The sequence below is a fragment of the Bufo gargarizans genome, chromosome 5 (assembly GCF_014858855.1).
Source record: "Bufo gargarizans isolate SCDJY-AF-19 chromosome 5, ASM1485885v1, whole genome shotgun sequence".
In the NCBI taxonomy this organism is placed as follows: Eukaryota; Metazoa; Chordata; class Amphibia; order Anura; family Bufonidae; genus Bufo; species Bufo gargarizans.
The window spans coordinates 395,721,269-395,737,345 of record NC_058084.1 but is presented as its reverse complement, the minus strand read 5'-3'; the positions used below and the strand labels follow the sequence as shown (position 1 = coordinate 395,737,345).

General features: G+C 43.0%; 1 protein-coding gene across 1 annotated transcript in view; it reads right to left on the bottom strand.

Moving 5' to 3' along the window:
• LOC122939473 (ATP-dependent translocase ABCB1-like) overlaps nt 1–16,077 on the bottom strand; it is a 578,859-nt gene that overhangs the window by 24,247 nt on the left and 538,535 nt on the right. Inside the window, exon 23 of the mRNA XM_044295545.1 lies at nt 10,835–11,032. Coding sequence (XP_044151480.1) covers nt 10,835–11,032 — 198 coding nt within the window. The remainder of the gene's footprint in view (nt 1–10,834; nt 11,033–16,077) is intronic.

The following is a 16,077-nucleotide window of genomic DNA, read 5'->3' as shown; positions in this document are numbered from 1 at the left end:
CTGACAAGAGGACGTTTTTCAGAACACGAGAAGCTCGTCCACCTCCTGTGCATTGGACTATACCTGTCCTGACTGGCATTCCCGGTAAGATCTACCCTTTATTCTGCCTTATGGCATAATCTCAGGTCTACGGCATCCGCCAAAGACCCAATTTTTGTGTTTAACTGTTGGTCAGCTCTGCCTGAGTGACCTACCTTTTGGGGACTCACCCACGTGGGCCCCATACTGTTGTCTGTTTTGTTTGTCTGGTAGGGGCTTGTCTTCCCCATTTGGGATCTTAATTAATTCTAATAAACCTTAGTTTTTTTTATAATAAGTTACTGCCCCTTATTCCTTTTCCTTATCAAGTAACCTTGTTCCCTCCGGACAGACATGTCTTAGGGAGTCGACTCACTCCGTACAGATGGACCCATATCTTTAGCAATAACTTTTAAACACAATGTCCGTTTATGTTCACAATTATTTTTTTATGAATTGAACTTGCCATGAACTCATCTTGGCTCCCTCAGTCACATAATAGAACTTTGGTTCAGGCTGATTTTATTCTTAAAGGCAATGAGATGAGCATACATTTTGATTATAATGTCATTAGATAATATTGTATACGTATGAAAATGCACAACAATCCACAGAACAATAGATCTCCAGGAAGACATCACCATACCCTGCGAGCAGTCCTGTGAGTACAGATCCCAAGACCAGGAAAAGATAAGTACCTCCTCAGCTAGTCAGGCCCAAACTAAGCAGACTACAGACAGAGCAGAAGACAGATACCTGCCAGATCTATAGGCGTATGTACCAGAAGCAGAATAGATATACATTCCTGCCACATATTGCCAAAACCTGCTGGGACCCAAGACTATTGCTGTTACCTTGTATGGATCAAAGTTGCCATTAAGTAAAGACAAGTTGGACTTTATTATCAGACTGGATCTCAATTATTTCATCAGAACTCCTATTAACAACACTCAATTTGTTGCATGTGAGCCAGGATACAGGAGTCCAGCCGTACCAAGGTAGGATACACCATTGACACTGCATAGAGACAATATTCCCCCTCTGCCATTCCTCACCTGGTATGTGAGCTATACCATCTTAAAGGGCCCTGCTACAGTACCTGCGCAAGCTGCAACTGGCGTCACAAACTTATACACATATAAAACTGACCCACTGCATAGCAACCCCACTGACCCAGTGTCCTGCTCATTGCATCAAGAGGCGTCATGAACAGGATCGGATTGTATTGTGTGTCCCTCCCTAACAACAGAACCGCATCTAATTGTGTGCAAAAACAGACTTAAATCGCATGTTTCACAGTGTAACAGTAAGAGCTGAAGATTGTGCAAAGATCTCTGAAAAACTGACTTTCTTACTTGTATTTTTGTGCCCAGAAAGCCCTAAACGTGCGCTACAGCATTCAAGGAGTTAATTCGATATTGTGGAAATTCGCCATATTCGTTTTAAAATGGCGCTTCATCTTCATGCCCAGAAACAAAGGAACGAAGGAACGCCCCCTCTCAAGAGCACGAAAATGAAGAATCCGCCCCCCAGAAGCGGGAAAATCTAGTAACACCCCTTACAGAAAGGCGCAAAGATGTCGAATACGCCCCATCAGGAGTGGGAAAAATAGAGGCCGCCCTCCATGAACTTGCCCGAGGTGATAAAGACTCCACCCTCTGTGCCCCTCCCTTAGTTCTGGCAATCAGTGTGTTCCGGAGAACAGCAAACATGGCTTACCCGCGTCCCAGGTGGAACAAAATGTCTATCGGCGGAGAGCCTGTTTACCCAGAACAGCCGCTGGAGATTCAGGTCTCCCAGCTATTGCAGAGACGTGGACCATCGATCTTTGGTACCAGGCCGGAGGCAGTGGATCCCTCCGTGCCCAAGGACTCAGCATCACCAACCCTGGCCAGCATCCCAGAGGAGTCGGAGAAAGCCGCTGCTGAGGCCCCGATCCTTGATGTGAAAAGCCAGGAGTCGTTCAAGTTCCCGGAGGCCATGGATCAGGTGGAGTATACCCCCATGAGGTCCATGCAAGGGCTCTTTGCTGCTGGAGTCACCCTGTTGCAGAAGCCACTCTCCCCTGCCGTCACCCCAGAGACCTGGCAGGAGTATACATGCTCTGCGGGCAGGACCAGTTGTCTACAGAAGACCCCGGATGGCCGCCTACTATTCAGAGAAAAGGCGCAACCTGCCCCTGCACCTTTGATACCAGACTTGTCACCACCACCAACCCTGAAGGTGGGGCAAATAAATAACAATGTCTTGACATTCAACCCCAAGGTGCAGCCATGTTTCATGCCTCCCTATGTGCTCCCTTCGAAGCAACCACAACAGCCCCATGGCGCTGTTCCAGCTCTCCCTGAGCCTTTTGCAGCCAGAAATTCTGCCACTACCTGCACCAGCTGTGGATCCCAGTTTTCAGCGTGTCACTACAGCTTTGTCCAGGCTGTCTGCGCAGTCTATCCCTACTGTCACCGGTAGAGGGCGGTGGCGTACTACTACCAACGCTGCCCTGTGCTACCATGAGAGGCAGGAGTTACCTCTGATGAGGTTCAGCAGCTCCAGTAGCGATGAGGAGCTGGACACCTACCTGTAAGGTGTCCCCATTACAGAAAAATAATATCAGTGACATTGTTTGGGAGCCACTCCATGGACTGATTGCTTGATGGGTGAGGACCTGTTTGGCAGTTTTAGTGTGTTTTTACCGTTTTGTTCCAGGTTGCCTGTTTTGTCCTCATCCAGATGGTCATGTCAGTAAGGACTCCCCCCATCAGCACTTTAACCCCCTCATCTCCAAGTTAACCGTTTTATCCCCTTTCTCAGGTTACTTGATAGCCTCTGCTGCTATTAACTTTTAACCCTTTGGATTGCAATTTACTCCTTTGCCCTGTGGATTGCAAGGAACTTTTATCAGATTCCAGAGGACTCTACTACTTTAAGCACTTTCAAAAAAGTACTCAAGTTATTGTTGAGCCTCACCTGACATTGACATTTGCACTAATAAATTTGCACTACAAACCGGATTCCCAAAAAGTTGGGACACTATACAAATCGTGAATAAAAACTGAATGCAATGATGTGGAGGTGCCAACTTCTAATATTTTATTCAGAATAGAACATAAATCACGGAACAAAAGTTTAAACTGAGAAAATGTACCATTTTAAGGGAAAAATATGTTGAATCAGAATCAAAAAGTTGGCCTGCTTGGACAATATTCCCCCTCTGACATTCCTCACCTGGTATGTGAGCTATACCATCTTAAAGGGCCCTGCTACAGTACCTGCACAAGCTGCAACTGGCATTACAAACTTATACACATATAAAACTGACCCACTGCATAGCAACCCCACTGACCCAGTGTCCTGCTCATTGCACTATACTGTCATTGCACTATACTTATTTATATATTGATGATTTTTGTATATTATGTAACACTGCAAATTTTTATTACATTGTTGTATCACCTCATGTACATGATATGATATTGATCACTGTTTTTATCAGTATATAGTATTTTAATTTATATATTGATTAGAGCTGAGCGAACCCGAACTGTAAGGTTCGGGTTCGTACCGAACTTTAGGTTTTCCGGAACCCGGACCCGAACATTTACGGAAAAGTTTGGGTTCGGTGTTGGGTGATTTTTATGGCGCTTTTTGAAAGGCTGCAAAGCAGCCAATCAACAAGCATCATACTACTTGCCCCAAAAGGCCATCACAGGCATGCCTACTATTGGCATGGCTGTGATTGGCCAACTGCAGCATGTGACCCAGCCTCTTTTTAAGCTGGAGTCACATAGCGCCGCCCGTCACTCTGCTCGGATTAGTGTAGGGATAGGCTGCAGCTGCTTTGAGGGAGAGATCAGGGAGGAATCTTATGAAGAACTGCTTCTTTACTCAGCGATCTACAGCAAATGTGTTTTGTCGGTGCAGTGCACAATTGTTTTAAGCCTGTCCTGAGCCAACTACTACTGAAAACAAACTTTTTTTCCTTCAGTTAGCCAATATCAATACATAATCGGCAGCCATTTTATGCAACGATAGTGCACCAACACAGGATATCTGCATGTCTGCAAGTCCAGAAATACTGCTTTGAGACACTGGGGTTAAAAAAAAACCACTTTCTTTCATATAGTGCACAACTAGGATTATCGCTGCATAAGTGACTGTGAAATTTAGGCCAGAAATACAGCTTTCTCATACTGGGGCATACTGGGGTGAAAAAAAAAAACATCTGTTTCATATAGTGCACATCTAGGATTATAGGTGCATAAGTGAGTGTCACATTTAGGCTAGAAATACAGCTTTGGCATACTGGGTGAAGCAAACCCCTCTGTTTCATATAGTGCACATCTAGGATTATAGGTGCATAAGGGACTGTTCATTTTAGGCCACAAATACGGCTTTTGTTTACTGGGGTTAAAAACCCCTCTGATATACTGCACCTCTGGCATTAGACATGCATAAGTGACTGTGAAATTTAGGCTACAAATACGGCTTTTTGCTTATGCAGTACTCCAGTCCTTCAGGGTGAGCGAATGTGAGGTCACGGGGGTCAGTTAACAAACCAATGGTTGCTCTTAGTACTAACATGCAATATTGTCAACTAGCGCTACACCACATCAATTTGCAGCGGTATATTAGCAGTCCCGTAGCCTGCTAAATAATTGAGTGTACAGACCAGCTGTACAAAACACAAATATATCTGTATAAAATAATAAAAGTTTACAGCAAAGGGATATAATGTGGATGTAGTAGAAGCTCAGATAAAAGAAATAAAAATGATAGAAAGAGAAAAATTAATAACAAAGAAAAATGAAAATGAAAAACAGAAGGAAATAGAAATGAAGGAAAAAATACCACCAATTATAATCCCATATAATGCACAAACCTATATTCTCAAAAAAATCGTAAACAAATATTGGGATATATTGAAAGAAGACAAAATTATAGGTAACCTTATACCAGCAAGACCAGTCTTCATATATAAAAAGGCAACCAATATAGGTAGTAAGATCGCTTCTACTAGTAAAGGTGCAGGAATATTGGGAAAAAAGACGTATGCAAAAGGAAATCTCCCACAAGGATTTTTTCCCTGTAAAAGATGTGCCCCTTGCAGAAATACAGCAAAGAATACAGTTAAAATACAACATATAAAAAACCATGAGGGCAATTTTGAACAGAAGATAAGGGGACATATCTCCTGTAATACAGAAGGGGTAATTTATGCCATCAAATGCCCCTGTAATAAGTTATACATTGGACGTACTAAAAGAAAATTTAAAAAACGTATTAGTGAGCATATGAATAATATAAAGAAAAAATCTATAGGACATCCCTTATCTAGACACTTTACGGAACAACATGGAGGACAATTAGAAGGTATGTCTTTCCTGGGCATAGAAAAGGTAGAACTGGATGCCCGGGTGGAGACTATATAAAGAAGCAATCAAAAAAAGAAACAGAATGGATATTTAACCTAGATACAATGTTGCCAAAGGGCTTAAACTCAGAGATTGAACTATTTGGTTTTGAATAGTAATTACGGAGACAGGAGAGAAGGATGGACAGCATGGACTATAAATGAGTAGAACTAAGGCAGTGGATGTAATATTCCCTGACGAAGAGTGCCGTTGCACTTGAAATGCGTAGGATTGACTTCCACTGCTACCCGTAGCTCACCCGGGGTGACGTCACCAGCTCAGACGTGAGCGTTCAATTCAACAGGTAACGGGTATATTCTGCCACCGGCCGGGGCGAATTTCCTAATACCTAAATATTAAAAACCAATGCTACAGCCATCCTCCCCTGGATCCATTCCTCCTGTTCTGCACCAGATCCAGAATAGAAACGTGGACCAGCACAGAACACTGTACCGCAGCAGACACGTCTAGGTGAAGGTAGGACCGAGACATAGACATATGTTTGTAGCGGTCGGCTACTACGTGATAAGTAGGAAGGCGTTTTGTGTAGCTTTGTGGTATCAATTGTAATATAGCGCGCGGTGTTGCATTATTTTATACAGATATCTTAGTACTAACAGTTTGTTGTATACCCTGGGCAGGCGTACAGCAGTGATGAAGAGGCTGGCACATAGATCCTCTTGGGCACTCTCCAGATATAGGGACCAGGCCGGGTGGTAGGTGAGGTGCCCTGGGTGTTGTAGGTTTAGTGTGCCTGTGGCAAGATCCCTTACAGTTCTTGATGCCAGTGCCGGTAACGGTGGCACACCGATTGTTAGGAGGAATAATGGAGGTACACACGATTGTAGTGAACTAGAATTCCTCTTTACTGAACAGTTGAACTATGTACAAGCTTCAGACAGTTCCATATGAAGGATATCGGTATCAGGCAGGTTTTACATAAATGGCAGGTAGAATCCTAGCAAGATAACTCAGAGGGAATAAAACTCACAGATCAGGCTGTACTTTCTGCAGAATCCTGTCTGTCTTTCTCCAAGGCCCGTATGCCTAATAGCTGTCTTTATCCTTGGGTAGGGAAACCTTCCTCTGGTATTAATCCTCTTGCTGTCAATAAACTTCTGCCCTTCAGCTTTCTACTTGGCTGGACGAGATTAGCACTGCTCTGTACTTTGCAAGATGCAGGATGACTTCAGGAGGAAACTTCTTCTCCGGGATGCAGGCTAGGAACCTGGGCTATCTATCTGCATGTTAGAAGCTGATCTTCAGCTACTACCTGGCTAAAGTGAACACTGGATTCTAACCACACACTCTCTCTCTCTCCTGGACTGGACCTGTCTATATACACTCACCTAAAGAATTATTAGGAACACCTGTACTATTTCTCATTAATGCGATTATCTAGTTACCCAATCACATGGCAGTTGTTTCAATGCATGTAGGGTTGTGGTCCTGGTCAAGACAATCTCCTGAACTCCAAACTGAATGTCAGAATAGGAAAGAAAGGTGATTTAAGCAATTTTGAGCGTGGCATGGTTGTTGGTGCCAGACAGGCCGGTCTGAGTATTTCACAATCTGCTCAGTTACTGGGATTTTCACGCACAACCATTTCTAGGGTTTACAAATAATGGTGTGAAAAGGGAAAAACATCCAGTATGCGGCAGTCCTGTGGGCGAAAATGCCTTGTTAATGCTAGCGGTCAGAGGAGAATGGGCCGACTGATTCAAGCTCATAGAAGAGCAACGTTGACTGAAATAACCACTTGTTACAACCGAGGTATGCAGCAAAGCATTTGTTAAGCCACAACACGCACAACCTTGAGGCGGAAGGGCTACAACAGCAGAAGACCCCACCGGGTACCACTCATCTCTACTACGAATAGGAAAAGAAGGCTACAATCTGCACGAGCTCACCAAAATTGGACTGTTGAAGACTGGAAAAATGTTGCCTGGTCTGATGAGTCTCGATTTCTGTTGAGACATTCAAATGGTAGAGTCCAAATTTGGCGTAAACAGAACGAGAACATGTATCCATCATGCCTTGTTACCACTGTGCAGGCTGGTGGTGGTGGTCTAATGGTGTGGGGGATGTTTTCTGGGCACACTTTAGGCCCCTTAGTGCCAATTGGCCATCGTTTAAATGCCACGGGCTACCTGACCATTGTTTCTGACCATGTCATCCCTTCATGACCACCATGTACCCATCCTCTGATGGCTACTTCCAGCAGCATAATGCACCATGTCAAAAAGCTCGAATCATTTCAAATTGGTTTCTTGAACATGACAATGAGTTCACTGTTCTAAAATGGCCCCCACAGTCACCAGATCTCAACCCAATAGAGCATATTTGGGATGTGGTGGAACGGGAGCTTCGTGCCCTGGATGTGCATCCCTCAAATCTCCATCAACTGCAAGATGCTATCCTATCAATATGGGCCAACATTTCTAAAGAATGCTATCAGCACCTTGTTGAATCAATGCCACAGAGAATTGAGGCAGTTCTGAAAGCAAAAGGGGGTCCAACACTGTATTTGTATGGTGTTCCTAATAATTCTTTAGGTGAGTGTATATGCACATGCCACCCTGGCTCACCACAAAATCATACATGCCCCCACATCAATGAATATATAACATTATAAAGAGCAGGAAATCCATCAACAATGAATAAAAAGCTGAAATACTTATCATAGAGATAGCATAGTGGGGGTATGTGTGGCAATCAGGAAAAGAGCCCAACGGGTATCGCCAGACTTGCTGGCTTCCTCAGGCACACTCTCCCTATCCAATACTCTACAATTAAAAGCTTTCTAAAACACTGTCCTTAGCGCTTGAACGTCTTTCCTTATGCTCAGCTCACAGTGAAATGGCAGAGACCATGCAATATGAGGCTTTTAAAGGTCTGTGACATCATAGAGGATGGCTATCTGCGGACTGGCTGGCTGCACGGAATTATGGGTCACATTGCGTTCCCGGGCTTCTTACTTTTAGTTTATAACACGTGTAGCCACCATTTTAGGAAAAAACTATTTGTTACCATGAAGAACAAGGAAATTCAGATTCATTGGAAATCAAATTTTTTCTAAACTTCAGAATGAATTCCAATTTGGATGCTTTCATTCTCTCATCTTTAGTAGTGACAAATTAAAGAAAAGTTTGTCATGGCACAGCTCTATTTGTTGTCCCCAGGTTACTATCCTGAACCCGACACTGATGTAGGGGAATAGAGGTCGCTGAAATCTCCACATCAAATATAGTTCTGAGCTGTTGGGTAAAGGTCCACATTAAAAGTAAATGCTGCGATTTTTTTTTCCCCCAGCAGATTTGTACTAGATTTCCCGGTCAACCTATTATTTTTAATTTTTTTTCAGCACATTTAATCTGTATGAACATATCCTAACACAAGTATTCTCTGAACAGACCAGAGGCAGAAATACTGTATATAGAACCTGTGCAGCTGAACAGGACCCAGTAGTTAAGTGGCTACTGTGCATTAGATTGCAGCAGATTTGTACCTGGCTGACCTGTAACATGTGCACTTGGCAGCTGAAGGCATCTGCGTTGGTCCCATGTTCATATGTCGCCACGTTGCTGAGAAAAATGACGTTTTAATATTTGCAAATAAGCCTCTAGGAGGAACGGGGTTGTTGCCATTACACCTAGAGGCCCTGCTCCCTAACTGATTAGGTTAGAAGACACACACTGCACATTCAATTGTTCAGCTTTTCTTGAATATTCTGTGCCCATCCTAGTGTGGGCACTAAGGGTGTAAAAACTCCCTACATGTCACAGACAGTAACTATAAATAAGATGTCTTTGGGCATATGCCTGTAACAAGGGTTGCCAATGTAAGAGATGTCAAAAATAGCCCCCCCCCCATAAGAATAAACTAATATCTATATAATTTCTAGCTTCAACAATCCACAAGTATGACTGTATTATATTAAATTCATGACATTGCTATTAACCACCAGTAGATGGCAGCAGAGCGAAAGCTTGAATAGAGGAGCTACAAACAGCAAAGGGGAACTGAATAACACAGATCTTGGTTTATGGGAGACAGGATTTACTGCTACATTTCCTGTATCCCCCCCATACTGAAGGTTATGTGTTTGTTCATTCCAGGTAAGGGAACACAAATTCAGAGCCATAAATAGGCTAAAATGATGTAATACACATTCCTATAATCAGCTAAGGCTGCTGTGATGCAGTGTGAATAGATAAAATATGCACCAGTGCTAGTGAAGTACAATGAGGTTTCACATGATACTAATATGTAGTGACTATGATTACTATAGAAGCTGATGTTATACTGCACTATTGGTTTACTGAGATGCAGATTAAAGAATCCGAGAGCAACTCTCATGTTAATGGTTTAATATCTCTTATAGGAAAGTTATACCTGTTATTGAGAATGTATTATTGAATATATAGATGTGTATTAATATAGGAGGACCATGAAACAAAAAATTGATGTGTCCGTAATTTTTGGGATGCTGGTCATACTTGACTAGATTATTTTGGTGGTAATTATCATCATTTTGCAACTCACAGTAAATGCTAGTAATGACCTATTATCAGTATATTGAGCTATAGACATGTATTACTTATATTTTTTACTATTCATTATGGTTTTCCAATTTGTCTGTAACAAATGTTGGCTGATTTTGGGATCAGGAAAAAAAAAAATTTGGTTGACAACCCTGTTACAGAGATGTCACCCAAACTAGGCGATTGTTTCCTAATTTAACTGTTGATGTCTTTTATCAATATGATATAAATGCTGTTGTATTTGTATATGACTTTTATCATTGCTATTATTCAGTAAATCACTTATTTATGTAGCCATTGTTTGAGCCTATTTATTACCATATCCCAGAATCTATTGTGAAACAGGAACAAAACTGAAGAATTCTTGCAACTTTTTTTTTTTTATGCAAACCTGGAAAGAATCATGTATACATCATTCATAAAGTGGTGGTAGTCCAGCTTCTAAAAAGTTATGCTTTATTTCACACTTTATTTCACGCAGTAAAAAAAGTTCCATATACAAGACAGGCAAGTTGTCTACGCGTTTCGGAACTATGTATCACGGTCCTTACTCATGACAATGCTGCCATGAACTCGTGCTCCCTATAAATCACACTCCTGCCAATCCAATTAAGAGTACAGGTTCAAGTGGTTCATACGAATCAAGAGATGGATTAAACTACCCTTTAAATTTAACACTATATGTGCCAAAAAAAGGAAAGAAAAAGAAAGAGAGAAAAAAACACACTGTGCTGCTTTGCTGTTTTCAAATCATGCATAAAGTATTCTGCAGGTTGCCTGTGTTCTCCTTTTCTATTATACAAAGATCTATGACATGAAGTATGGTTCTATCACATTTCACATACAATATAACAATAACATTACCACTTGTCCTTCTGCAGGGTCATAAAAACGCTCCAAAAGCTGAACCACTGTACTTTTTCCACAGCCGCTGCTTCCAACCAGTGCGAGAGTCTGACCTTTAGAAACTTTCAAATTAAATCCATGAAGAATCTGAAGATTGGGTCTTGTTGGATAAACAAATTGGATGTTTTTAAACTCCAGATTTCCCTCCATTTGTTTCTTTAAAATAAATATATAGAGAAATATTATACAGAGATGCAGCTTACAGGCTTTTATCATGACAATGTAAGGGTGGGTTCTCATCTGCTTTCTGGATTCTGTTATGGCTTTCTGTTATAACATGTTTATAACGGAAAATAACGGAATCCATAAGACGGAAGTCAAAACGGAAGCCTTAAAGGGAACCTGTCACCGGGATTTTGTGTATAGAGCTGAGGACATGGGTTGCTAGATGGCCGATAGCACATCCGCAATACCCAGTCCCCATAGCTCTGTGTGCTTTTATTGTGTAAAAAAAGCGATTTGATCCATATGCAAATTACCCTGAGATGAGTCCTGTACGTGAGATGAGTCAGGGACAGGACTCATCTCAGGTTAATTTGCATATGTATCAAATCGCTTTTTTTCCACAATAAAAGCACACAGAGCTATGGGGACTGGGTATTGCAAATGTGCTAGCGGCCATCTAGCAACCCATGTCCTCAGCTCTATACACAAAATCCCGGTGACAGGTTCCCTTTAAGAGGCATTCCGTTTTGATCTGTCTTAATAGAAGTCTATGGGGACCCGTCTGGGTCCCGTTATGCAAGACGTGAAAACAAAGTCCTGTTGACAGGATTCTTTTCTCTGTTCTGCATAACGGAAACCAGACGGATCTGTTATGTTTCCCCTCAGACTTCTATCAAGACGGAAAGCAAAACGCAATGCCTTTTAAAGGCTTCTGTTTTGCATTCCGTCATAATAGAAACATAGAAACATAGAATGTGTCGGCAGATAAGAACCATTTGGCCCATCTAGTCTGCCCAATATACTGAATACTATGAATAGCCCTTGGCCCTATCTTATATGAAGGATGGCCTTATGCCTATCCCATGCATGCTTAAACTCCTTCACTGTATTTGCAGCTACCACTTCTGCAGGAAGGCTATTCCATGCATCCACTACTCTCTCAGTAAAGTAATACTACCTGATATTACTTTTAAACCGTTGCCCGTCTAATTTAAAACTATGTCCTCTTGTAGCAGTTGTTCTTCTTTTAAATATCCTCTCCTCTTTTACCTTGTTGATTCCCTTTATGTATTTAAAAGTTTCTATCATATCCCCTCTGTCTCGTCTTTCTTCCAAGCTATACATGTTAAGGTCCTTTAATATTTCCTGGTAAGTTTTATCCTGCAATCCATGTACCAGTTTAGTAGCTCTTCTCTGAACTCTCTCCAAAGTATCAATATCCTTCTGGAGATATGGTCTACAGTACTGAGCACAATACTCCAAATGAGGTCTCACTAGTGCTCTGTAGAGCGGCATGAGCACCTCCCTCTTTCTACTAGTAATGCCTCTCCCTATACACCCAAGCATTCTGCTAGCATTTCCTGCTGCTCTATGACATTGTCTGCCTACCTTTAAGTCTTCTGAAATAATGACCCCTAAATCCCTTACCTCAGATACTGAGGTTAGGACTGTATCACTGATTTTATATTCTGCTCTTGGGTTTTTACGTCCCAGGTGCATTATCTTGCACTTATCAACATTAAATTTTAGTTGCCAGATTTTTGACCATTCCTCTAGTTTTCCTAAGTCCTTTTCCATTTGGTGTATTCCTCCAGGAACATCAACCCTGTTACAAATCTTTGTGTCATCAGCAAAAAGACACACCTTACTATTGAGGCCTTCTGCAATTTCGCTGATAAAGATATTAAACAATGGAGATGGCAGCAGTCTATAATACAAGTCTATGGGCAGCATAACTGATCCGTCCTGGTTTCCGTTATGCAGGACTGGAATCCTGCATAATGGATCCATTATGCTCACCATAGACTTGTATTATGAAGGATCAAAACGGAATGCCTTTTAAAGGCTTCTGTTTTGCATTCCGTCATAATACAAGTCTATGGACAGCATAACAGATCCGTCCTTCCGTCTTATGGATTCCGTTATTTTCAGTTATAACCATTTTATAACGGAAAGCCATAATGGAATCCAGAATGCAGATGTGAACCCACCCTTATAATAACAAGTGGTGTAAAAGCAGTTTTCTTTTACTGAGCTCAAAATCTGTTGCTTTACTTCACAGAGATTAAATATTTTTAGCTGCCTGCAGCTGACACTAGGTTGCGATCATTAGATTTTGTTTAAAGGGATTGTCCGGTTTGTTTGGTACTCATGACAATCGGTTGGTTGAAGGGACCGTGTTGCTCATGCGACTACTGTGTCCATTTCAATGTTTACCTACACGCTGACACTATATATATATATATATATATATATATATATATATATATATATTCGATTCGTTTGGTTTGCCAAACTGTAAAAAATTTTTTGTTGGATCCGAATTTATTTGTGGCAAATTGCTATAAAAAGGCTATTTCCTGGCTGCATAGAGCCTTTATAGTGGTGTAGAACACTGTGCCTTGCAGTAACACACATAGGGAGTCTGCTGTGGTAGTGAAACAATACTGTGAGTCAGTATGAAATGCAGCTGACAGGCGTCGCTCTTAGAATCACTGCACACTTCACTTATTTGGGAAGTTACGGGGCCAAAACTGACCAAATAACTCAAGTATGAACTCAGCCTTACAGGTCGATGTTAGCACCATGAAGAAGAGCACTTCTTTTACACCGTCGGCAGCTGATTCCACATAGATGTCTACAGAACCTGTTCTATTAAACGCTTATACAAGTAGAGCCCCCCAGACAGAGTGGAGAGGGTGTCAGCATTAAGTTTGTGTTAACGTCACTGATTATTTTTCCCTTGCTCTGATCCTTCAGAACAATAACCCCCAAAAAATGGGCCCTGTCTGTGGAGCATCTGCCTTCACTCGGTCAGCATTTGGTCAGAAATCCATCAGTATTGCTAAAGCCCAAAAAAAAAACAGGAGGATCCAAAACAGATATGACACGTGAATGAAATATTTGCATGTCTTCTGTGTTTTGTACCCACTCTTGCTCTTGGCTACCAAATCATAAGCCAATTCTGATGCAAAATAGGGGCCATGTTATGCAGGCCTTACAGCTGTTACATAGACAGGATCTGTTGTGAGTCTGATTTTTCCTTCCTTCTGACCGATCAGAAGAAGGTTTAAATAAAAGATGATGTAAGCCAGGCTGAAATGCAAAATAGTGGACCAGTCATGAAGTGGGGAGGGTGGAAACAGCATGATAAGTCCACAGAGTGGCCTTATGACATAGTGGTGAGTTGGAAGCAGCAGGAGGAGACCACAGAGTGCCCCAATGACAGAGTCTGGAGGTGCTAGCAGAATTAGGAGGAGGCCCCAGGGTGGCACAATGACAGTGTGGAGGTGGCAGCAGCATCAGGAGGCTACAGAGTGGCACAATGACAGTGTGTGGAGATGGCAGCAGCATCAGGAGGCCACAGAGTGACACAATGACAGTGTGGATGTGGCAGCAGCATCAGGAGACCACAAAGTGGCAAGGTGACATAGTGTGGAGGTGGCAGCAGCATTAGGAGACCACAGAGTGACCCGGTCACAGAGTGGGGAGGTGGGTGGCAATACCAGCACCAGCTGAAGATGGTGGGTGAAAGAAGGAGCAAATGGCATCAGATGTGTGGCATCAGGCACGTGGCAGAATCAGAATAGTAGCTGAGGTAGGTAGCCAGAAGCAATCGGTCTCTTTTGTCAAAGTATTGGTGTGGCACCATGGATGATCTAGTCTGATGCATCAGGCATTGGTGGGTGGAAATCCTGGCTGATCCACACTTGATTCATCTTAACAAAGGTCAGTCTCTCCACATTTTGGGTGGACAGACGAGTTCTTCTTGGGGTAACTATGGCCCCCGCCACACTATACACCCACTCTGATGCCCAGGGCTGGTGCAAGGATTTTTGCCAACACAAGCAAAGCTACATTTTGCCGCCCCCCTCGCAGGTCACCTAGCCCTGATCCCGTCTCCCGGCTTCTCCTCTGTGTTGTCCTTCCTGGTATCTTCTCTCTACTTCAGACAATCGTTGGTTTGAGGACCGTATTTTTTGCCCTATAAGACGCACCAGCCCATAAGAAGAAAAAAATATTTTCCATTATACCTCAGGTCAGACCAGCAATCAGACCCCCAATGTTAATCAGACCTCAGATCAGACCCCCATGTCAGCCATCAGCGCAAATAAAATAACTTATCTCTCCTGCTCCTGGACGCTGCCGCTCCTCACCACCAGCGCTCTCTCTCTTCTCCCTGGTTCTCAGCTGTCAGCTGTGAAGACTGCACACAGCGAGGTCACATGGTGCGCAGCCCTGCACAGCAGACAGCCAAGTGGAATAAAAAAAAAAATTAAGTTTAATTTTTCCGTTCCCCCATCTCTGCTCCCTAACTAAGGCAGCCGCTTTGTCTGCCTTATTATAGTGCCGGGCCTGCTGACAGGACAGCTTTTCCAGGGAAAACTCTGCCAGTGGTGGCCATAAATCTAGTTTGGCTGCCCAGTAGTCCAGCAAATCTTCAATGTGGGGAGGCAGGGTACTGTTCGAGTATGCTACCACCTGCTGGTTCAGGTCCTGTTCCAGGTCTAGCTGATGCTGGTAGTTTCTTCACTAGGCGGGTGAATAAAGCGGCTCATCAGCGACTCTAGACTCAAGTTGCTGCTGATAGAGCTGGAACTGCTCCTACCCCCCCACCCTGCCGCAGCAGCCATGGCAGAGGAACGTGAGTGCAGAGGGCCCCTTTGGTCAGAGCTGCGAGGGGATGGACGATGGCACAGATGGTAAGTGGCCAACTGACTACATAGGATGTCTCTATAGTAGTTCATCTTGTCCTCCCTTTCAGCGGGTGTAAAATAAGTCGCCCATTTTGGACCGGTAGTAGAGAGCCAGAAGTCATCCCTCTGCCGAATGGTGACAATTCGTCTGTCACTACGCAAGCAAGTGAGCATGCAGCGGGCCATTTGTGCAAGTGACTCAGAGGTACTCCCTGCCTCCATCTCCACTGCATACTGCCACCTGTGTCTGGGTCTGCTGCCTCATCTTCCTCATCGCCCTGTAGCTCCTCTGGCTGCTCCTGCTCCTCCTCTACTGTCACCTGTGTAGAAAAAACACCC